We start from the raw sequence: 25,340 nt of genomic DNA on the forward strand, positions 1-25,340 counted from the left end.
CATATCATGTCATATCCTTATGGAGAGGATATCATTAATACATTTATTAAAGTAAACAGAAAATTAAAAACTTAAGGTGGGAACTGATTGCCAACAGTTGTTTCTTCCTATCCTTACAGGAAACTGATTAGGATTTTGACTATGTATTTTATATCTACAGGGGCTTTTTCCCTATAGGCTTTAATGAGCAATGAAGGTTTACTTTAAATAGAATATTTCTGTATTATATACACATAGGTAAGACCCTATGCAAACATCCAGAAAACAAACAGATAACTTGGAATTTAATGCAAACAAAAGATGTTATCATGACATATACATATTATATACAGAAGATTTATGTTTCTTCTGAATATACACAAGAGGGTTCATTCAAAAAAAAAACTAGCAGAGTTTAATAATATCCAGAATTTCTCTTATTTTGTTTCACACTATCTAGCTCCTCACTCCCATAAACCTCCTCTTCCATCTGTGATACACACACAAAGAATATTGTATTCTTAGGAGCTTGACATTAAACAGATAGTCAACCATCTGATTTTTCAGCTGGAGAGTTACTTATATTCTTTTCCACTATTTTTCTGGCGATGATTAATCTCCCTTTCAATTCCAATATCTTGGGGACAGGTCGTTAGACACATATTTTACACCTTGCACCTAACTTAAACCTAATAAAATATGGCCAAGAATAAATTGTGTGAAGCATTTTATAAAATTCTGGTGCAATTAACTGTTTAAATCATATGGAGAAAGATCTCAAAAGAACATTGTCATCTTTCTTTAAGGTACGAAACATCGTCTCTTGATAATATTATAGCCTCACGGTGTACTGGCTCTATATAACACACAGCAGCCTACGTAATAAATCACGTGTCAAATGTAAAAATATTCTACTTAAAATATAACATTTGCAACTTAAAGTAACTGGTTTTTTTTATATACCTACCCAGAGAACAATGGTTAAATACATGCACATCTGTACTGTTCTTAAAATTTCTTTTAAAGTAGTCACTTTCAACTGTAAACTTTAAAATCCTTTTACTTTGGAAATATTTTATAAACCTCATTCTCTGGAGACATACCGTCATCAGTGTCATGAGATGAAAATTCATTAACTACCAGAAGAAGAGATTTTTCAAGTAAAGTGCAGGTCTCCAGTTGAGGTGAATGAGTGACTATCTCCATACAAAGGGGGGGCGGGTGGGGTAGTATTGCTCTGAACAAGCTAAAACAATAAGTGGTATTTGAACTGCTGGTTGAAAGGTAGAGGCACTGGTAATCATTATTTCTTCTTGTTTGTTCAGGACCTTCCAACAAAACAAACAACCTTTTTGTGATTGGATTGACATGGTGTTAACAATGCATTTAATGCCCAAATCAGTATGAATACAGGTAAAGCTCTCACTAATACCAGTACCAGGATGTTAAAGCCACCTATTTTCTAAGCAACTCTAAACAGCCACACATAAAAAAAAAAAATCAAACCTTCCCTCCTTTAGCAAACAGTCACTAGGCCACGTCATATAGCAACCGTGGGTAGTGTATGATCCATAGGGCCATCTGTTAAATGCTTTTCTACTGTACCTGCAGTCTTTTCTGCAATCTTCGCTTCTGTAGCTCTCTCTTGCAGTTCTAAGTCCAGCTTTATTGTCTTCAGCTCCTTGTCTTTTTCAGACAGCTTATCCTGAAGCTGAATTGAAAAAATGGACAATAAGATTCTTATCTGACAAATATACCCTTGTCCATTAATCTTCAGCAAAATATAAATTTCCCTCTTATAAAATGATTCCTCTCCCAAAAAACCCCAAATATTAAGCAACACAACACTAAAACAGAAAATACCATCTGTTTTCAACCCCCTTGTTTTCATCTACTCTGTATGGCACGGTTTTTATTTGGGATACTCCATCTCAGAAACTGCTAGCTGTAACAGAAATTCAGAAGCAGCATGGGATGAATGATGCATCTTATTCCCTGGAATATTCTTTCAGCTCGCAGCCCTTTCATAGCAATGGTGTTACTTCAGTTCAGATAAATGGAAAGTTTTTGGTAAGTTTGTAGGTGCAATGCATTCTTTTCTGTATTCTTTTCAAGCCAGAATTTTGACTCTTTCTCCCCATACTGAGGCCTTCTTATATTTGGGAATTAATTGAATCTACCTGGGAAACAGTTAAGTGTGGCTGTCATTTAACTGTAAAAAAATGTACCCGTAGAAACATCAGACTCTGCCATTTGGTTATGCACGTGACTCCCACTGACAATGGAAACCTCTGCAGTGTGTAACCAATGACAGAAATTACCCCAAATCTTACATTAAAACAACCAAATGACATTACGGCCTGCCTATCAGATGGACTATATGCATACAAGAACTCCAGTTCACAAATTTCTGCTCTTCTTTATAAGCTTCTAGCCATTGTTTATGCCAAATAGCTGATAATAGCATCATGAAATGCTTGAGCTGTCTGAAAATGGGGGAAAAGCCATGTGGATACATTGTTTAATAGAACAGATTAAATGAAAGCCATTCTGGAAAGTAGGTTTCAAACTTTTCATAAAAACATGGAAGGACCATCATTAAAACTCTCCACCATCGACATTATATTAGAAGGCTGAAGTCTAGTCTAGAACACACGAAAAAAAACAGAACAAAACCCAAGACAAGGTGGTGATGGAGGCTGAGGGACTTCAAGTAACACTAATAAAACATGGACTGGGGCTCATTTGGTAGATAGAATAACTTTGGAACCAAGAACTCTCAGAGTCTCAAACTCCTCCAAATTACAGAGAGAAAAATCCAATGGAAATTACAGTACACAAAGAGAGGGATGTAGAAGTTATATTAAAATGATCAATGCTTAAGAATTTGTACACTCTCTAGGGTTTCCCTCAACATTTAGTACATGTGGGGATAGGGGGAAGATCTCAAATGTTTTCTATCTAAAATGAGAGAAATTTGGAAAAATATATGTAGAGATTGCAATTGTTATTTTGATATTAGTCTAATTAAAGGTGGAATTAAACAAACAGGAGAGGGAATGTGAGAGAGTAGATAATTAAAGCTTGGGATGGAAAAATGTGGTCAGCATTAAACAAATAGAGTTGCTGTTAGAGGCCAGGTACAGTAACAGCCCTGAAGTGGCATTGCTGCTAAATAAATCAAGTTCAGTCAATCAGCTGCAATGCAGAAATTAATTAATTAAATGACAATAGGGAAATGCTAATAAAAAGGGAAAATAAATACAGTGGAACTTACTAAGCCATCAAATCTGCAAACATTTCTGTACTTGTTTTCAAAAGGACAACCAAAATGAGTAGGATTGGGGCCTGAAACAATTTGTTATGTTTAATTATTTGCATTCTGCTTTTAAAATATTGGTCTCTCCCCTCTTCTCAGAAAAGTTTTAATAGGAGTGCACTGTTGTGAGATTTCATGTTACTAAATATCATTACTTCTGCAAAATATTGTATGATACCTTTACTACTAGTTTGCTATGAAATATCAAATTATTAAAGCTAAATAGGTATTGTAAAAATAAATGGACAAAGCACATTTTGTGACACATTATTCTTGCTTTTGTACTGTTCTTACTTAATCACTCGTTTGCAAAATTCTGTGATCTGTATTGGATCTCCCAGTCATTAACGTGAATGACTGACATGAAACTAGCCCAGTGTGGGTCCTGGTCCAAAGCTTACAGAACACCATGGGAGTCTTCCCATTAATTTCAATAGGTTTCAGATTAGCCCTTCTGTTTCTAAATTGCCCAGTCTCCACAAGTCTGACTGAAACCCAGAAAAATGTTAATGAATGGCCCTACAGTGGTATGCTTATTTTGCATCTATATCTATGATATATGAGTTGATGTCACTGATTAAAAAGCTCAAAGAATAAAAGATTATTCACTTCCTTGGAAACATTCATTAAGCAAATACTAAGAGTAGAAATGACAAGAGATCTACTGATTATTAATGCAATAAAATAAAATAATTAGTAAAACTATATTAGCAAAGGTTAAAATGAAGGTTTAATGGGCAACAATAAAACAGTAAGTACTGTAATCTGAATATCTCTATTATACCTTTTTATTCTTTGCCCTTTCAGCATCCAATTCTTTCAAAAGGAATGCGATATTTGTCTCTTTATCTAGGTCTCCAGTCTCCTTCCAAGAAGTCATAAAGTCAGAGAGCATTCTACCATGTTTTTCTGTAATACTATGATTTAAAAAAAAAGATTAAAAAATTAATCAATCAATAAAACAGAGATTCTCTCATTCAACAAGACATCCACTACCTGCATCTGAAGTTTACAAAATCTGATGGTTAACTATCACAGATTTAGGATTTATAAATTAGCCATAGAGCTGGACAACAACGCCTACTTCTCATCTTTTAAACCTACAAGAGCAGCAGTATTTGAAATAATAAATGTATTAAAATGCTAGTATATAAAATAAACTAAGCTAAATAAGCTATGAAGTCTATACATTGGAAATGATTAAAGGAAGTAAATATCAAAAAAGATAAGATTAATCTGGAGTGATAAAGTAAGGAAAGTATTGGGGGATCAAATTTACGCTCAGGCTAAAATATATATTTCAAGAGAATGGGCCACTCAACGAAAAGAAATATAATTATTCAAAAGATATGAGACAAAGGAAAACATATTTTTGGAATTCTAGAAAATGATTTTATGTTATTCTAAATATTATATCAGACCACAGAATGTCCCCACTTTATACCACCCAATTCCAAGAGCATTTATTTAGTGGTGGAAAGAAGAGAGATAAGGTGGAGTTGAAAAGGTTAATTTTTGGAATACAATGTGGTGAAATTTACTGCTGAACCTTTATAGTAGCTATTTTGCTACTAAGGTCTGGTACCAGCTACTGTAAGGAGCTGATAACAAGGGGTGAAATCCTTTCCTGGTTAAAAACTGAATTGGGTACTCTTGCTATACCAATCAGACCAAAATTCAGGCTTCATCAACAGTATACTAATGTCTACAAAATATTGTCTTGTAGTCTACCTTTCTAGGACCCAACTCAAAGTAAGATTTTAAAAATTCCTTTTACTCTGTCACCTGTTATTTACAGATAACTCAGATTTTAGTAGCTCTAATGCAGAACCGATGTAGACATGTTCATGGATTAAGACAGAAATTCTTGGATTATAAGTAACAGGCACAGAAAATTTAAGTTTTATACAATATAACCCATTACCTTTGACATACCAACTCTGCAACTTTTCTTGTGTTCGCTATCTTCAAATACAATACATGTCCCAAAAATAAAGAGGAGAAAACCAAGGGTGATCTTTCCTAGACAGCTGAAGACCTAGCAAAATATTTTCAAATGTGCCTAAGTGTCTTTGGAGCCGAAATCCCATTTTCAAAAATTTACTTAGACACTACAGTCCCACTGACTTTCAATGAGACTTCCTAAGTCAATGGCTTCTGATCGCCTAAGTCACTTTTGAAAATGGGATTCAGGCTCCAAAGTCACGAGGGTGCATTTGAATATTTAACCCCTACTAACTAAATCAGAGTTTCTCATAAGTACATACACACGTGATTACATGAAGGTGTATTTTACATTCTAATCATAATGAAAATGCAATACAGATTAGCACAGGACTCAAAACAGGTCAAGATAAAGAATGGAAAATAATATGGATAAATCTACTAAAGGCCTTACAGAATATCTGCATTAAGATAACCAGTGATTAACATATATAGACCCCCAGAAATTTTTATTGTGCATAAACATGAATAGATCGAGGATGAAACTATGGATCCTGTCTCCAGCACACAAAGAAACAAATCTTGGATCCATAGAGCCATGGAGAGATCAGCTGCCCCTTGAAATGTGTTGAGAGGACCATGCATGGAATTCTAGGGCTACCGCAGTTGACTCTTGGGCCCATTCACCACTTTCTACCAGAGACATCCATATTGAGTAGCATGTTAGCACAATTATGTCAAACAAGGGTAGCTTTCACTGAAACAAGAGGCAAGCTGTGCAAGTGGTAGGACCAGATATCAGTTCAACTGGACTCATCAACGTAAGAAGTTGGTATTATGAAGGTGAATACAGGAAGCGTTATTAGCACGGGAAAAAGATAAGAGGGAATCTACATGGAAGGCAGAAAGATGTAAATACATATCAACTTGCCCCTCCTTTCATCTTTGCAACTGACAATTTACTCACTTGCCCATTTCACATCAAAGAGATGCATCTGACCCTTTCACTTCTCTCTCCTCCCAGCATTCACCACTTCTAAAACCATCCTTTCTTTTCAGTCCCCATTGCCCCATGCCTCTCTCTGACCTGAACTATAATATAACCACCTCATCCCCAGCCTCCCTGATTCTCCCCTCTTCAATCTATCCACAATTTTGTAGCCACATTATAATCTCTCTCTCACTCCACCGTCCCCCATAGCCCCCTAGATTCCTTCTGTGGATGCTTTCCACAAAGTGTTATAACTCCTCATTCTCACTTTTTAAGGCTTTGCCTACATCTCACCTCCCACCTGCCTTTGTTCCCCCAATTCATGTCAGGTGGTCTGCCCACTCCTCACCCCTCACTGCTCCCTTGGTTTCTCCTCTTCCTACACTTGTCTTCATTCCCATCAACTCAATTCACTCGTGAATGAAAGCCCCTTTTCCAGTGCACCCAATGGCCTCACTCTCCTCCTTCAAGCCCCGTTTTCAAGACCCATTTCTTTTGCCTTGGTTTTCATAAGTGGCCTACACTGCTGTGCTCTCTCTCCTGTTGCCCAGCCCGATACCCAATTGTAATTAGTGTCAGAACTTCATTTGTGACATAAAGAGACTTTGTTTTAACCACTGCCCCTCATTTTGCTACCCCTTGTTTTCTACAGTTAGCTTCATTTTCAATGTTTGATGCAGATTTTACCTTTTTGGGGGCAGTGGCCATGCCTTGTTTAAATTTCAGTAGTGTTTTGTACGGGTTTATTATAGCCCTATGTAAATATATATCAGCACCACAATAGCTTTGGATTAGTGCTTGAGGAGAAATAGCTGAAAGGAGTGGGAGACACACTGGATTCCAGAAGGAGACTTGGCCTAGGGGTGGGAGAGCATGGTGACCATTTTTATGAATCCAACACACGAGCAGCCTTATATTAATTCCAAATTACACAGAAATGCTCCATATTTTTGGAATTTCCAAAGCCTAAGGGAGTTAGGCACCCAAACACCATTGAATTTTAATGCAAACTGGGCGGCTAACTCCCTTCATCGCCTTTGAAAATTTTACCCATAATAGTGAAATATTCTCAATCCAGGAAAAATATATAAAAGAACCTTGTATTTACCTTGATTCTTCACCAGTACAAGGGGCAATAACATGATCTAGACACACATTCTGGGTGCTAGCACTCTGAATGCTGAGTGAGGTGGCTGTTGGCACATCTGACAGGTTCATTGCTTCAACATTGCCTTGGATGACCAGTTCATGTTGTGGTTGTAGGCTTCTTGAAGAACTTGGATAAAGCTGAAATTTCGGACAAAAGTCTTCTCTTTGCTGTTCCAGATTACAGATTTCTATTTGAAGATCAAAATTAACAAAAAGTTCTCCTTGAACTACTTTTTAAATTGAAGGAAAGCATACACTTAAAATAATTTATGAAGTTTTAAAACCCACCCACACTTTTCTTTGTAACAGAAGGAGGAAACATACCAATTTAGGCCCATTGCTCCCTTATCCTATTGATGAAAGGAGAGGAGTGTTATTCAAAGCACTGACTCAGGAGATCAGTCCATATACAGGAGTTACTGATTTTTACTGGATATTTTACATGCAAATAAAAAATTTCTCCCCATTTCCTGATTTATCTCCCCCCTCAATTACTTATTAACAGGATAGATCATTGGACCTTACAGATGACCTGTTATAGCCAGGGTAAGCCTGTATTATAGCACATTATGAACCTGATTCTCGTTTACACTATGGCCTCTTGACTTCAGAGCTTCCGTTAATTTTCCCCTTAGCTTTCAAAGCACCTGGCTCTACTCAGCTCTCCAGCTTTCATAGCAATATGATACTTTAGCATGTGCTATGATCATTTTGCCACCACAATTTGTGGAAGTCTACTGAAATATGCAGCCAGTGCATGTCGGTGCATCATTCACCCAGAGAGTTTAACAATATTTGCAAATCTTCAGAAGCAGGTATACTCTTAGCTATCTGTTTTATGTAGATTAAATAGAGACTACTAAGAGTTTTATTTCTAAAACTTCTTGAGGACTTTGTTTTTGTTTTTTGTCATTGTTTATTATGATAGCTTTTATTCTATACATACTAGGATCAGACTCATTATTTCCCCTCAAAACGGATAGAAGAAAAAACTCTCTATGCCCTGTTACTGTTCTATGAATAGTCTTAAAATACTCATTAAGCAAACCCAGAGTATTGTACTGCATAGAAAATAGAGAAGCAGAGACTTTAATTCAAGAATACTCAAATGAAGTAATTCCCTAAAATCTGTCGATATTGTGGGAATCTCTCTTTCCTGAGGGAGGAACAGCAATGACACACAATCACTTGCTGCAAACTCTGTCTCAGCACTGGGACTGAAGCTTGCTCCCTCAGGTCAGGCTATCACAGTGCTATTATGGAACTTATGCAGGGCAGGCAGGACTCCCGAATCAGGTGTGCACTACTGCTCATTGTCCCATGTACCCTTGGTTTCTGACTGGCCATTCATTGAAACTGCTGCTGGATTTATGAGCTACTGGGGGAAAGTGGTTCAGCCTCCTGCTCCCTGCTACAGTACACAGCAAAGGAAGACCTCGATGTAATGAACAAGGCAGAGCAGAGACACTGAGTACAGATCTCGCCCCCACTAGGGTGTGGAATATTCTGGGTATATTCAGTCACTATTAGCTAGAGAACTAAGGTAATGGGAGTTTTTATTGCTTTTAAACCCTTGTTGCTGGGTGGAGAGGCATCCCTTTTGGTTGTGTAACCACTAAAGGGAGTTCTCCTCAAACTACCTTTAATTGCTTCCCTATCTACCAAAGTACACATTGAAGAATCTTGTCTGCAAATGCATTGTCTCCTCCACTTCTCCCACTTTAGATACCCTTTGTGTTGCATATAAAGTAATACAAACCACCCTCCTGCACATTGTAGGATGGGTGCTGCATACTAAAATTGGTACTTGCTCTCAATAGTTTGGTTTAATCTTGGCAATTTTTTTCTTTCTGTATTGTAGCAATAGTCTCCATAACTAGTATTTATTTGAAGCACCTCAGGCAGGGATGGGTTAGTGACTGCAAGGAACTCTCCAACCACCACACACCTACTATTTATTATTTGTATTACTTTCGGGCCTTGAAGCCTCAGTCATGGACCAGGGCCCCCTAGGATTTGGAACTGTATAAACACAGGACAAAAATATGGTTCCTGCCCTAAAGAGTTTATCATCCAAATATATAACAAGCTATCAGCCTTTGTAGTTACACTGGGACAGATCAAAATTTCAAGAGAGCTCAGCCCTCATGCTCCACAGCATAAGGAGATCGGTAACAGGGATTTTCCTTTTCCTATTTTTCAAATCTGCAGCTTTTAAACCTCAGCAATGTATGTACTGAGTTCTTGCAGGAGGGTGAGCTGAACTGTACTGTTTAGGGCACTAATAGGGTGGTGCGCTCTGATTCCCAATCCAGGGGTGGTTAGGATTGGAAATCTATGTCTCCTTTGAGTCACCAGCAAAGCCAGTCATCATTGCGATGGTTTCAGATTTGCATGGGACAGGGGCCAATCTCAGCACACACCGCTGGCAGCAAAGAGCTTTACAAAAGCAAGCAATTTTGCAAGGCATTTTTCAGCAGGATGTTTCAATTAGCTGGTCTTAAGGCCTGTAATTGATCTGGCTTGGGGGATGCTATTTTGACCTGGTCCTTCCTTGCTGGTTTTATAAGACAGAGAGGAAAGGTGGCAGCCTCCCCCTCTCAGAACTGGAAGGACTATCTGCCCAGGGGCATTAAGGCTGAAGTTGTTGCTTGTTCAATAAAGCTGCATCCTTTCTTTCCAAGGCACTACATCTGTGTCATTGTCCTCATTTGTGCATGTCTGGACCAGAGTGCTTTGAGGAAAACTTTGTAAATGCAGTCAGGTTTACTGTGTAAAGTGACTTTTATCAATTTCAGATATATTTTATTCCCCAAATAAACACGACCATTTGTCCTAGCTACAGAACCACCCTCAACTCCCTAACTAATAATGTAAACCCTGGGGCTGATGCAAGATGATAACTTGGCTTATTGCTAAATTATGCAACAATATGGATCATTGCCCACCTTGGGTGTGTTGCTTCATGCCTCCTGTGAACCCTAAAGTGTGCATCAATCAGCACTAGTGCACAGACACAATAGACACTGAAAGTATATGGATAAAAAGGCTGCCTGAAAAGTGCCACGGATGGGACTCATAGCAACTTTTCAGACATTCTGGAATATATTTTCATTGAAGTGGTACCACAACATGGATTTTTACTCTTCTTGCAAGGGCCAACCAACCTTTTTTCTATATATTTCACTGCAAAGGTGAAACTAAACAGCTGATCATTAATTTATCTTGAATGAATTGCTCATTCATGTTGAGGGAAGGGGAGGCAAATGTTAAGAAGGGATATAAAGACAGATAGACAGAATTGAAGCTGACAGGTGTGTGGGGTGGAGAAAGTTAAAGGTGAATTGGTTTGTGTTGAGAATAAGATGGAGGGAAATGTAGCATGTTTAACTTGGGAGTGATGGAAAGTGAAACAAGTAGTAAACATGTAACCAATAAAATATGAGCCTATCATATAAATGCACCCTTCCCCCTAGTCCTCCTCTGTCTTTGACTTTTTAAACTGTACACTCTTTGAGGAAGGGACCATGACTTCCTCCATGCATGGAAAACACCTAACAGTCTAAGTTACAGCAGTCATTACTATTTCTATCATCACCAAAATGTCAGAGACGTTGGGGCGGGGAAGCGGACTACTGGAGAATCCTGTAGCTACACAGACCGTAAAGGAAAAGGGGAGATATACTGGTTTAAAATGGGTGATGCATAGCCCTCTGGGATTTCCCAACACTCCACTTGCTATACTCAGCTAATCAGCACTTAGTTTGTCAGGAAATATCTGGGGACCTACATATATGTAAAGGGAAAGGAAAGAACTGATCAGACAATAGGGTAGGTAAGATAGGAGTTATCTGCAGAGAACAGAGATGGCCAAGAGGGATGGTACTTGAAAATAGACAACGGAAGGGAGAGGGAAGATGGAGAAAGACAAAGAGCAATATACATTCTGGAAAATGAACTAAGCTTTTTGGAAAGCAGATTACTAAAATACAAGATCATGGGCCCATGCTGTCATTGTTAAAGGGACATTCAGGTTGAAAATCATATTAAAAACCCCATACTTAAAAAAAATCACCCAAATTTCCATATTTATGGTACCAACAGAAAGCTTAGATGATTAAAAAAAAGAACATTAACAATCTATATTAACTTTTCATTATTTATTCTGTTTATGCCCTCTTCCCCCCCCCCCCCCCCAGTTTGAACAACAAGAAGTCTAGTTTCACCCAGACCTGGCTTACATATTAAGTGTAGGCCGACATAGATATGTCACTCAGCGATGTGAAAAATCCAAGCCTCTGAGCAACATAGCTATGCTGACCTAGACCCCACTGTAGATGGAGCTAGACTGATGGAAGAATGCTTCCAGTTACTTAGCTACTGTCGCTCAGGAAAACCCCTTCCATGAGTGCAGGCTGTGTCTATGCTATGGGGTTATAACACCATATAATCCCTATAGTAAAGAAATATCCTCAATCTGTTTCTAGTTTGCATACACTAGCACAAAGCTACAGTGTTTCGGTTACGAATATTGAGCAAATGTTCATTTGTTTAAAAAGAAATATAAAATCTACTCCCACCGGATTTTTTTTTTAAAAAGAAACCTTTATAATGGTATTACAAATACTTATTCCACCACCACTGACCACAATACACATATCTGATCAAATTTGAAAGTCCAGATATTTATATCAAACCAAAGACCACCAATCTATACAATGTCAAGGTGCTAATATCAGGCAACAAACCATCACCTAAAAGCTTCACTGCAATCCTTCCTTCTCATTTTTGTGGCAGTGATTGATCTTGTTACTTTTATTACTGATTTGTCAAAAAAGTCCAAACCAAGTTGAATTTTTGTGGAATGGGGGAAAAAAATTCTAAAAATTTCCCATGACCTGTAGCAATCCAGATGTTCCTGCTTCAGAAATTCTGCCAGTGGTGTACATTTGGGTTTAAACAAATGTTTGTTCTGACAAGACAATTACCATCATCATCTTCAAGCAATATCTAACCATTTCAGCTGAAAATAGACTAAAGTGTTTGTGATGTGTCATTCCATATTCTTTATGAAAATACAGTTATGATATGAATATGACATAACTAAGATATACTTTATGCAAGATGGCTCATGTGAGATATCATTGGAAAGGTTATGATTTACTGAATATGATTATCCAATTTGTATGCTTGTATCATTTATGTATCTGAAGTTAGCAATATTGAATATGTATCTGTATTTCAGCTATGCTAGTTTGGGTGACGCCCACTGCTAAGAACTTCAGGTACAACAATGAAAAAGCCCAACAGTGTTGATGGCCCATCAGCGAGAGACAATGGACTGTAAAAGAGCTTAGTCTTCCTGTGAATGTGTGGGTCAGCCTGTGAAGAATGGCTACAGGGGCCCTACAGAGGCATGTGACCATGTCACCTGATACTGGAACCCATCTTGAATTCTGTACTTTTCCACAAGAAGCTAAGGGGGTCAAACTAGGAAACAAAGGACTCCCGCCTTATGCAAATCCTAGTTAATGGTGGGGAGTGAGGTAATCCAGTTTACATGCATCTTTCTCACTGATGTTGTCCTTTACGTGTCTGCAAACCAGAAGTCTTCAAGATTTAGCCCAAATAAATTAGTGAGAAGATGGAGAAGGACTTGGGAAATTCAGTGCAAGTAGATAATGGAAGTAATTCCAACTTCTGTTTGGCAAAATTGTAACAGCTGGCTCAAGCATTTAATACAGAATATTGCTACAGGATCAACATCTCCCATTCTCAAAATAAAAACCTCAGGTTACCTCAGCTTGGGGATTTTAACATAGACTGACCTAAGTTGATCGTTATTGGCCTAATAGTCATAGTATTGAGTGTCTAAACTTGGCATTCATCTAGGAGCATCAGGCTATTATCTTGCAACTGTCCTTCATTGACACTCTCTTTTAATTAGGCCCTATTACGTATTTTCCTTGTGTCAGGACTATCTGAATGGATCTTAATATGCTTTTTACTAGGACTCCATATGAGGCCTAATAACATCACCTGTGCAGAGTTCAGAGCACCTATATGGGGAGGCTAGGATCTGCAGCCACAGAAGTTTAGGGACATCCGGGGGCTCAGATCACACTCAGTGTAACACTTAATTGAATCTCTTCCCCTCCCTGTAACTCCACCTAGCCTGACTTCCACAAATGACAGCCAAGCCCTTGAGAATTACAACAGGGAAAGTGCTGCGCAGGTACAGTATATCCCAATTCCCTCATCTGTCCCTAATTGTCAGCCCAGTAAAGACTGAACAGGCCACAAGGCCTGAAGACAGTCACCTGATTCACAACTGTTGCAAGTCATGGAGAAGAGAGCCCGATTAGGCTGAAGACCCTAATATCTCTGGCAATTAACTGGGACAGGCAAGGGTCTCTTAAGGAATTCCTCCAAACACAATTCAAGGCAGATTTAGTGTGGTGTTTGTTTTCTTTTGAAAAACACACATGTCTAAGAAGATGTAGGTTGATGGCCTGTCATCTCTGCCCATGGAAGACTCAGTGCCACACCTAGGGTCTTTATTCATGCATAGTTTTATTCTCCAAAAATACAACTTAGGCAAAACCTTCAACACTGATAATATTTTTCTTCTTTATCTCTCTTAGTCCATCTTGCTTCAGAGTCGACCATAATCTCCCTCTTGTTGCTACTCATTCCTCCTTCAAGCCATCTGCTTAGGAGTTGCCCTTCTCCAGGGCCTGCCAGAGGAGCCAGCTCCCCTCACTAACTGAACTCTATATCACTCTTTGTAGATTCCTCATTCCTCTGACTCCTTCCCAGCTGGGTCAATAATTGAACAGAGTCATTTGATCCTTAGCCCACCAGGATCAGCTGGGAGGATCACAAGTGAGGCAGGCCCTGACTCCCCTGAAAGGGCTAGTCACTCTGTGACAGGGACCCATTAATAATAATAGCACCTAGCTCTTATATAGATAGCACTTTTCATCAGTAGAAATCAAAGCCATTGCATTAAAGAAGCTCAGTCTCATCCCCATTTCCAGATTTGGTAACTGGGGCACAAAGACATGAAGTGAAACTTGCCCACTGTCACCCACACGCCAGTGGCAGAAATGGGCATAGAACCCAGGTCTTTTGAATTCCACTCCAGTGCGCTATCTACTACCTCATTACTGGCCCTTCTCCTTGCCCCCTTCTATTCTGATGCCATATAGAGATTACTCCCGCCCTAAGTTTCTCTTTTCTTTTTCATTAGGACCCTAAAAGGAACAACAAAATGGAGTCAAAGAATAATGATTTTTTTTTAAACGGTGAATGTGGAATAATGTTCCCCTATCAAGGAGTAAAGAAGAAATTCTAATAATTATAGCGGTATTCTTCCAAACTTCAGGATGGCCATAACTTTCGTAACATGCCAGATCACAATATGATCTCACACAAAAAAACCTAGAGACACATTTACAAACTTTTTATAATTTTTAATAGTTTGTGTAAAAATAATTGTCCTCAATTAAAATGAAATTGTAATTCTCAAACGTATAACTTTTCAACTACAAAAAACTGCTTTGACAGATAGTTGCATTAGTACAGCACTGCAGTTTAAGGGCTGGGGCTTTTCTGGTTTTGGTTTGCATTTTCAAAGAGGTCAAAATGGTGATGAAATGGACAGAAATTCTTGTTAATGGAAATTAAGCAAGAAAGGTTTTTGCGAATAGTTCACAAAGAAAAACTTGTATAAGTTTTATTCCGAAATGTCACTTATTTCACGTGATAAAAAAAACTTTTAAAGTAACTTTTGAAAAAGTCAGATGTCCTTTGTCTGCTAGAATATAGACAAAACTCAAAGTTTAATGGTTCATTTCTTTAAATCTTGATGGAATCTAAAGAGAACACTGAATTCTTTCTCTGTAAGCAATTTAAAGGACATCTGTGTTACTTTGAATGTGTCTTTATTTCACCTGTACTTGTTTGGAAGCCAGGCAACATCCTTTAGAAAGAAAGAAATTGAGAGAGTTTAAGGACTGTTGGAGTTATTCTGGCAGAATGGCAATTTTTACAGTTCTCCAAGGACACTGGTTATTTTAGCTATTATATTCTCTCTCTCTCATTATTAGCCTTTTACTATCTTTCTTTGCATCCAAAATGCTAAAGTAAATGTGAAGACTTAAATATTTACAAGTCTGAGAATTTATTTTAAAGATGTATCAAAATTACACTATCATTATTTGGTATTCACTGCAGTTAATCATGATGCAATTATTAAGGACATACTTCCTTTGGCATTCCATTCTCATGTTGCAATTATCATTTTTTTTTTTAAAAACCTAGCATTTGAGAAAAAACAATTTTTGTTGGACTGATTTCTTTCTTACTCTAAAAGCATTTTTAGATTCTGAACACATCAAAATAGCAGAATCTCTAGTCAGACACTAAGTGGGATTCACTGAAACACAATGTTAGTTCTAATGGCTGGATGATTGTGTTTGGTCTTTTGAAACTTTGAAGTATAGGTAAGTCTTGATCACACAAATTAATAAATCCTAAAGCTGGAGTTAACAATAACCATTACACCCAAATTCTGCAGCTTAGCCTAGCCAATTTTTCAAAAGGTCAGGTTGTGAACTGGAGAAGATCAGGGAGGTCCACCGCATAGCTTTGTTGCCAGGCATCTCTCGTCTGGATTGTTGCAGGCATTTATTAGTATTCGTCAGCAGACTCAACAAAGCAAACAAGAAATTCAAGCACGAATAATAAAATGAAATGCTGCTATATAACCCTTTGTCATTCAGCAAATATGGGACTTTTTAGCTACATTGTTCCTAAACCTGGGTTACTACTTTAATTTTTCTCCACAGTGCTGACTGAATGAGTATGCATGTGTGTTAAATGCAGAGCTCCCTTAACAACTGCAGGACTGCCATTTAATCTGTTGGTAGATGGACCATTTCCTGTGGGAACTCTAGCTATGACTTCCAGATCCACCAAATAAATCTCAGATTAAGATTCCAAATGAAACCTGCCTTTGGCAGATAAAAAATGTCAAGATGGATATAAACAGTAAAATTATAAATTATCTAGGTGTTGCACGATGACTTTATGTGCGTTTTTTGTTTACACTTTCCCTGATATCACAACTATACAAGGCATTCATCAAATGTCACACTTTCATAATATTGGAGGCATCATTAAAACTGTTTGGCTAAGGACCTTGAAGTGTTTAAGCAGTAGCTCAAAAGTATATTTGTGCAAAGTAGAAGAATAAATTTACATATCAGCAGCAGCTCATAAGGGATGGGTAAATATTCTGTTTATCTCTCATTGTAATTCAGGTTAGTTTAAATACAGGGTTTCAGGATATCATTACAGACTATACGGAGTTATTACATAATTTCCAAACAGAGTGACTGGCAGAGTTTTATTCATGCACACCAATATTTATGTTTTCTAGAACAACTGAAAACATAAATGGGATAAAGTAAACCTTCCCATCTCATTTTCCTGCTGTTACTATGATACCAGATAATTACAATTTATATATGACCAACTCAATTAGCTAAATCTTGATTATTCACAATTCCCTTTTATCTACAGCAGGGTCATTAAGTACACTGAAAATTCTCTGTATTAACCAATATATTCAACATTCCCCATCACATTTGGATAATTAAAGTTCTATTGTACTTAGAATTCTGAACAAAACAAAAACAAACTCCTCTTTAAATGATATTTCCTTTAAAGATTTCTTGTAATTAAAAAAAAGAATGGAAAGGTCACTTTTGGCAATAAAATGCCAATAAAAATCATTCAGAGCAAATGGCCTATTAAAGATGCAGGTGAAGTCTCTGACACTAGTCTCAAATGCACTCCCCAGAGAACAAAGGCTGTTTTTTAATGAAATTTTTTGTTATGTCTTTGCTCATCTTACCTGTGCTAATGCAGGCCTGTTCTGGATTTAAGCTTCATACTAGTTGATAATAAAATACTAGCAATGAAGGTTTCAAAAGAAGGAAACAACCAATTTTTCTTGTACCTGTGATAGTTCATCTAAAACTGATTCTGAGGTATAGTATAAAAGATGTCTGTGGTAATAACTGCCAGTACCGTGAACGCACATTTAAAGTCTTTTTAAAGTTAGCGGTACCCCTAATTTTAAAGACCAAAATGATACAAAGTGAAATATTTTAAGGGGTGCATTCACTCCACCCTTTAACCAAATAATAAATGTGCAGTACTTATAAAACACTGAGTTTTCAATTCAGGTTATAATCATGAACAACAATCTTCACAACATTGCTCTGAGAGTTCGCTAAATGTTGCAAAGCTTTAACTTTGTGTTTGGTGGGGAGCAGTTAGGGAGACTCTTACAGTCCCCATGCTCCATCCAACACACATGCAAACAGTTTCCAATTTAGTGATTTAAAGTTAAGGGGTGGGGACTGAGTGGCTGAAGGGGGATGGAAGGTTGTTTTTGGAGGGCAGATCAGATATGTGAGTTCAATCAGACAGTCATTTAGTGTGGCTAGAAGTCTAACAATCAAAGAGAACAAAATGACTCCCCCACACAATTAAATTTACTTTCATTTTTAGATCTCTCAAACTTCAGATCCCTTCTCTCTTTCCAGTGTTCTTTTGTGGTGTCCTGTTTCACATTCCTCAACCTGAAAATTTTTTGTCTCCCTCCTTATGTCCACTGTTGCCACATTGTTTCTACCCCCTCCACCTGTAATGTTTTCTCTTGACCCTTGTGCCTCTTCTGCTTCAGACATCAAGCTGCTTATCCTGCTCTCCCTGTGCTCGCTCTTTGGGGGTCCCTTTAGCTTGATGTAAGCATTAGAGTGGGTTTCCCTTCCCTGAAGGCAGAAGGAGAGGAGGAAACAGCTGTGGTTTCTCCTGCTGCAGCATTTGAAGGGAGAAGAACTGAGCCAAGCATGTTGAGTGTGGTTCCACTCTGTCCCCACACAACCACTGTACTCTTGGAGTGAGTGGCATCAGTCACCACCTCCCCACAACAGCTGCAGCAGCACTGTGTCCTTTGGAGAAAGAAGCATCACCTCAAGTCTGTACCCAGTCAACTCTTGAGCCAATTAGGGCATTGGCTGGAGGTGAGAAGCAGTTTTACAGCTGTGTCTTACCCCCAGAACTTCACTGAGGAAGTTAGAAGGTTAAAGTGCTAAGTGGCAGTGGAGCAGAAGCTCAACATCCCAAACAGCAGAGACTCCAGCCACACAGAAGTCCCTGTAATTGCATGGCCAACTTAGAGATTTGTGCTATCCTCATTTTACAGAGAGAGAGGAACAGACACAGAGAAGTTAAGAGACTAGATCAAGGTGACTCTACAAATCAATAGCAGACGTGGGACTGGATTCAGCAGTTCCTGGCTTCCAGACCCACATTCAGTCTGTTGGACAATTTACAGCTAACTATATATGTAACTAATGCAATGGGAGTTTCAGAAACATAAGGAGAATAGCACAGACTTCCCTCAATGGCTTAGTATTTCTTTTCAGTGTTACATCAGGACTTCATGTTACATTTCATTCCATTTAGAAAGAAAGAAATCATAGTAAAATCTTTATGCTACAAAATCACCACAATCAGATAGGGCTCCTTACTAACATGGTCTACATCTTTCATGGAAATGGAGGGTTTTGTTTGTTTGCTTTTAATAAAAACATCAACAACAAATGTGTCTTGGCTAACTTTCTATCCCATTTTACGTCTACATTCCAAATGTGTGCAGCTGTACATATCAATTACAATGAATTTATCTGGGATTGTTGATAACTAATGGAAGTAATTTGCAAGTGAAGTAAATGCAGTAAATACACGATATATATTTCTAAAGAGGTTTCATTTCTTAATACATTTTCAATATGCTATAAAATGGAACAACATATTTATAAATATACTGAAATATATATCATAATTTTGCTGACATAAGGAAAAAGAGCCAGATTTTCAAAGCTAGGTACTAAAATTTTCATGTACCTAACCAACATGTGTATAACTCCCATGCATGTACAAATATATGAAGCAAATACACAGACATCACATATGTGCACACACAAGGCAGCTGTACATGAACACTAAGTATTTAAATACATAAACCAGGCACACGCAAATATATCTGAGGAACCGTATATATCTAACTATGATAATCTGGCCCACATGTTTATTACTTCCCCCCACCCTGCTTCTGTTTTTTCTGGGGGTGAAGGGGAAAATTCTTGAACATGACAGTAAGTTAGAATCAGCATAGCACACAGTAAATTCTATGGCAATTTCCATACGCTGCTATGCCAATGCAACTCAAATCCAACCTACATCATCACAACCTGATTAAACTGTGGGCCTCTCAACAGTCAGCGACATGCATGCTAAATTTGGTACAAATTAAAGTGCTTTTTCTGAAGCAGACAAATGTCCTCTCGGTACTAAGATGAAACCAGTGTATTCATTTTAATTGTCACCACACTAGAATTTGACACCTGATCTTTTGAAACACTGGTTCATTAGCTCACTATACAATCTACCCCAACATGTAATATGAGAGGGAACTATATTATTGATCTTATTCTGTGATACTTATATAACTATGGTTGAAGGTGTTGATTAAAAACTCCTATTTTCAGGACTTATAGACTTTGTGCTAATAACTCCTTCTCCAGAAAGAAACTGGGCATGCAAGATTCCAGCTGGGATCATAATTTGTTTTAAAATAAAGTTTTAAATACAAATAATCAGAATCTGAGTTATAGAAAACAGCAGTGAAAACTTTGGATACTTTTTGGGCACTCTCACAAATAAAATAAATGAAGGAGTTATTATTTACTTTATAGTAGCACCGACACATCCAAATCAGGGATTGGGCCCTCATTATGCTGAATACTGTACACACACTTACTAAAAGACAATTCCTTCCCTTAAAGAATTTAAACTCCAGGGTTGTTTGATTAACACAATGCTGGTGACTCGAATCTCATACTATTTTTTTTTTTACTGTGTAATCATATGGGGCAAAAGGATTTGGTCTGGTGACTATTTGTGCCTATGTATCTTTGAAATTCAGTTCTTCCAATAATAAAATGTAATCTAAAAAAAAAATCCAAACTAAAAAACAAAAGCAAAAACCACAAGCTTTGTAAGTATTTGGCCCGTTAAGTGAACAAACCACTTTGCCACTTTTAAAAGCAACAAAAAAAGGATAAATTAAGTTACCTACTTATACAAAGTTAGTAATTCTAGATGCACAGCAAGCAGATTGTCATGATAATTTTCTCCAGTTTGGAGTCAGTGACAGAATATCTTTTGTCATTTTTGGTTAAGAGATCAAAATTTCTCTTACATATCCAGGAAGGGTTATCCCCCTCCTTTCCTTAAAACAAATAAATTCACACACAAAATCACAACATAGACAAAAAGATCACAACTGCACAACGTAAAACAAATGCGAACATATTTTTAGTTAGCAATGAAACATTCCATGAGTCCTTCAAGCACACCTTTCAAATATAGCCCTTCACATTGGACATTACTCAGTTCAAACACAAATTTACCTCCAAGTAAATTTACCTGCCATTTTTCCAAATCCTGCTATTTCCTGTGAATTGGTATAAAAATGTTGAATCTTGAAGTTTAGTTCATAGAAACCTATATACCTAAAAGGAGCCAATGCTGTTCCAAGCCACCTCATCTGCTTTTATTTATTTATTTATTTATATTTGTGTGTTCTCCATATTTTGGTGCTTTGCCACACACTTAGGCCATCACCAGATAAAAGTTTTACATTCCAATTTACAACTTCTTTTAATTTTCATGCAAACTTTATACATACATTTGTCAGATTAAATTTCTTTTTAGAATAGACCTTAGTCCTATGCTTTCGGGCTTCATCTGGAAATGAAACAGTTTTCACTGGCCAGCTGCCAATGATCCTAAACCATTCCATCTAAGAATACTTGAGAGAAATATGTGAGAAACCACTATCCCCCTATTAAAAATGAGGTCCTGTGGACATAAACAGTAAATTTAAATTAGACCCAAGACCAAAATGGTAATCCTTACACACAGACTAGTTTTTAACCCTTTGTAATACGTACGAACAGAGGCAAAAGCATGTCTTCAATTCATGAAGATATTTATAATCCAAACAGTCTGGAGGTTTCAAAGACTGACTGAATTCCAAAACAAATTTAAAATACAGTGTCCTTCTTAAACTGCTCTCTCTGAAATGTTTTATTTTCTGGAATACATAAACAAATTACCCAATGTACCATGTAATTATTAAAACTGCCATTTCTCCAGAGGTAATAACTTATCTTTCCAATCTCTTTGTTTGATTGAGTTTCTTCTGACCACATGAATTTAACCTCAGCCATGCCTAATGGTATTTGCTTATGTTGTAAAACAGGTTCTGAATCAGAAATAGTCATTAGGATCTGTTTCTAGAAGCAACCTATGTGGAGGGGAATATTGGAGGCAGTATAGTATTCAATGCAGGAAGGTAAAACAGCTAAGATGAGAGCATGGAGTATTGAGGGACACAAATAATGGCAAGTTACTACTTTAATTATTCAGGAAGAACACCTGAAGTCATTTTGGATGTAGTGGGTCATCCAAAAAAATCAGATGTTCACCTTGGTTACATAAAAGGCCTTTACCTGTTACCAAGATGGCAACCAGACCAATTACACCGGTAAAGTACCTAGGCTCTTACTACTGGAAAACAGTTTCAGGGCGTTATTTGTTTGAAATAATATTGTTTTTCAATTTAAACCAAAGTGATGACAAGGAGCTGTGTATGCCCAACAGAGCTCAGTAAGTCACAACATAAAAACTATTAACACTGTTAATAGCAAGTACCTCTTTCTTAACTTTCCTGTTGATACAAGTAAGAATCAGACGATTTGTAAATGACTAATTACAACTTAATTCTATGTTATGCTATGCATGCTTTCATCTTCAATAGTTCATAAAATTAGATAATATCTTTTATTGGCCCCACAAATACATAAACATTTGCATGAAATAATGTCCTTTCCTAAGCAATATAAAACTTTGAAATCCTTTCATCAGAAGTGATTTCAAATAAATGGAACTCATTAAATAGCCAGCAGTTTTTCTAAAGATTCTGTAAGCTATGAAATTAATACCATTTCTTGAAATTTGACAGGAAATGTTTAATGCACAGTAAATTTAAGGTACTCATTGTTAGCTTCTTTGGAACAGTTAACCTTTTGAACCTTTCTTAGGGTATGCTGACCCCTAAAGGTCTAAAGGTACTACATTTGAATTAGCTACATAAAATTGAAAACATAGTATAGTGAAAGACCAGTTCTCCAGTTTTCCACTTAGCTACTGCACTGAGAATATTTCGTAAGTATTTGGTTCAGAAATATTTTTCAGCTACCTCAGCAGGCATTCTACATTATGGGGATTAAAATATGCCTGTAGATTGTTTTTACATACAATATCTCTCCTAGAAAATTATGAATCTCCAAACCGGTAAGAAGCAAGTCCCCTCCCCCAAAAGAAAAACAATGCTTTCTCTGCCTTGCCTTGCAAAGCAAGACTGGTTTTATGGCATATTTGAAATTTATTCTCTTTGGAGAAACAGTGAGGAGGTGAAAATTTGGGTCACAGATACATGAGGTGCCACTAGGGGCTGCCACAGCAGAGGTCTTTGTGGTTGAGGCCATTAGCGGCCTGATTCTTCTCTGCCCCACTCTTCCCAACCCTATCTCTATGCCCATAGTAATGGTCATTTCCCTGTGAGCACCTTTCTTTCATGAGACACTTGGGTTCTACCTCCCACATCCTTTCCTTTCTTCAAGATATATGGGCCACCTCATGACTTACCATCTCTCCATTAGACCCCTTAGGCATTCTATTCCTACAAAGGATCTAGCCCATTCATGTGATACCACCTTAGACACTTAATTCTCATGCAGTTCCCCCATAAGATACCCCCTCCCACAGAACTCTCTGTGTCACCACTGAAAAGACATACCTGAGAACTCCTTTGGTTCTTTCCAATATAAGATGACTCTTCCCCAACCCAATCAGGATGTCAACGTTGCAGCTGGAAGACTTGCACTACCTCAGCTAGAACTAACATGCTAGAAATAGCTGTGTGGACGTTGAGGCAATGGCAGTGGCTTGTGCTAGCCCCTGGACTCCAAGACTGTCCAACCCCTTGGGTCCAAGCTTGGTTGGTGAGCCCAAGCCCCTGCCAATGCAGCAACATACACCCTGATATTTTTAGCATGCTAATTTAAGCTGAACTATTGCAGGTCTGGCTATCTGTGCTGGGACTCACACCTCACAGATACAGTGTAAACATATTCTAAGAGCCCCAACCCCTAACAAGGTGGCAAGTGCCCTCAAACCCCCACTGAAGTCAACAGAGGTGACACCACACATTGTTGGATCAAATGCTACACTGTCATGTGATTTGAACTAAGGTAATATTAAGAAATTATTTAATATTAATAACAAGATTTTGATTCCCACCAAAATGAGGGTCTGAATAACAGAAAAAATACCATGACTCTTAATTTTAAGATAAACTTTTTTTTATTACATTAGTGAAAAAACTAAGTTAGAAAGTAATGGCACTTTGGGGGCGAGGGATCTCTTTTTGTTCTGTGTTTGCACAGAGCCTAGCACAATGAGGTCCCAGTCCATGACGAGGACTCCTTAGCACTATAGTAATACACATAAGTCATAATAATGCTGAATATCACAACTGAGAGTTTAACTGAAGTCCCTTAACATTGCAAAACACAGAAAAGCTACAGTAATCTACAAAAAACTACATTGGTTGAAAATTTACACATTTTTTCTTTCATGGAAGCTTTAAAATTCGATTTTAAAAGACGTAATCTTGCAGCTGCTTTTCTTTCACCCCAAATGTTTCCAAGAGGCAGAGCAAAATGATTGGAAAAAAAAAGTCACTTCAATATATCGGCAAGAACAAATACATTCCAGTCAGTACCTAGCACTGGTACACCACCTGGGGTTACGCATTAACACCTTAAAAGTCCTTACCTTTTGACCAGTCCTCCATTTGTACTTCTGAACTTGTTTGATCTGGCACTCACTCTGGTTTTTGCTCCAAGATTGCAGAGCTAAAATAAAGCCAACTCTAGATAAATAAACTTGAAACAATATATTAGAACACACCTATACCTACCCTTTATTTGACAGAGAATTTACAAGACAAATGATTTTAAAAATATTTATAGTAGACAATAAACTCTGTGTATTTTAACAGTTAATGCTAAGCTACGTTTCTCAGTAAAAGATTTTTTTCTTCACACATTTAGTTTATGTAATGGTTTATTCAGCTTTCTGATGCGTTTAATGCCTTTGTTGAAGTATTTATTAGTTTGCCTTCTCCTTCAAGTCCTGATCTTGCAAACACATGCTACCAAGTGCAGCATTTACTACAGCAAGAAGTTCCATTGAAGGCAAAGGCATTGTTCACCACTGTGGCAAGTGCTACTCGTGGTAGTAAGTACTTGCGGAATTGAGTCCTTGAGCTGTTTATAATATGCTTGTCTTTGTGAATTTCATGAGAAACACACAAAATAACCATGCACCTTTTCAACTTGTACTTTAAGCTTGTATTTAAGAAGACAATTCAAACCTCTATAATAAAAAAACTGCACTTTATATATATTTCCTTTTCCATATTATATACTGTAATATAAAACTAAACTTTTCAAATAGTCATGACAATATTTAATTACAATTTATGGTAAACTTACTGTCTTGTTTTTATTTCTTTAGATTTTCATGAACTATTTAATATGATGGAGTTTTAAGACTCTCTATAAAACATTTTATTTCATTTTTACATACAGCATATTATCTTATGATACTTTGTCTAAACATTTCACCATACACTTTATTTGTGAGCTTTGCTTTTTGTTTAACATCTAAGTTTACCATAAACTT

At 37.4% G+C, this 25,340-nt stretch overlaps 1 protein-coding gene across 14 annotated transcripts in view; it reads right to left on the reverse strand.

The window, feature by feature from the left end:
* Positions 1-25,340, reverse strand: part of MIPOL1 (mirror-image polydactyly 1) — a 292,792-nt gene that overhangs the window by 207,741 nt on the left and 59,711 nt on the right. For 13 of the 14 annotated variants that reach the window (XM_039535481.1, XM_039535472.1, XM_039535476.1 and 10 more), the window contains 4 exons: positions 24,429-24,508; positions 7,342-7,570; positions 4,083-4,215; positions 1,585-1,690 (listed from right to left, as the gene is read on the reverse strand). In XM_039535481.1, the coding sequence (XP_039391415.1) occupies positions 1,585-1,690; positions 4,083-4,215; positions 7,342-7,570; positions 24,429-24,447 (487 nt within the window). In that variant the 5' untranslated portion in view covers positions 24,448-24,508. The remainder of the gene's footprint in view (positions 1-1,584; positions 1,691-4,082; positions 4,216-7,341; positions 7,571-24,428; positions 24,509-25,340) is intronic. The other variant, XM_039535483.1, reaches the window with a different exon arrangement.

Source organism: Mauremys reevesii, linkage group 4 (genome assembly GCF_016161935.1).
Source record: "Mauremys reevesii isolate NIE-2019 linkage group 4, ASM1616193v1, whole genome shotgun sequence".
In the NCBI taxonomy this organism is placed as follows: Eukaryota; Metazoa; Chordata; order Testudines; family Geoemydidae; genus Mauremys; species Mauremys reevesii.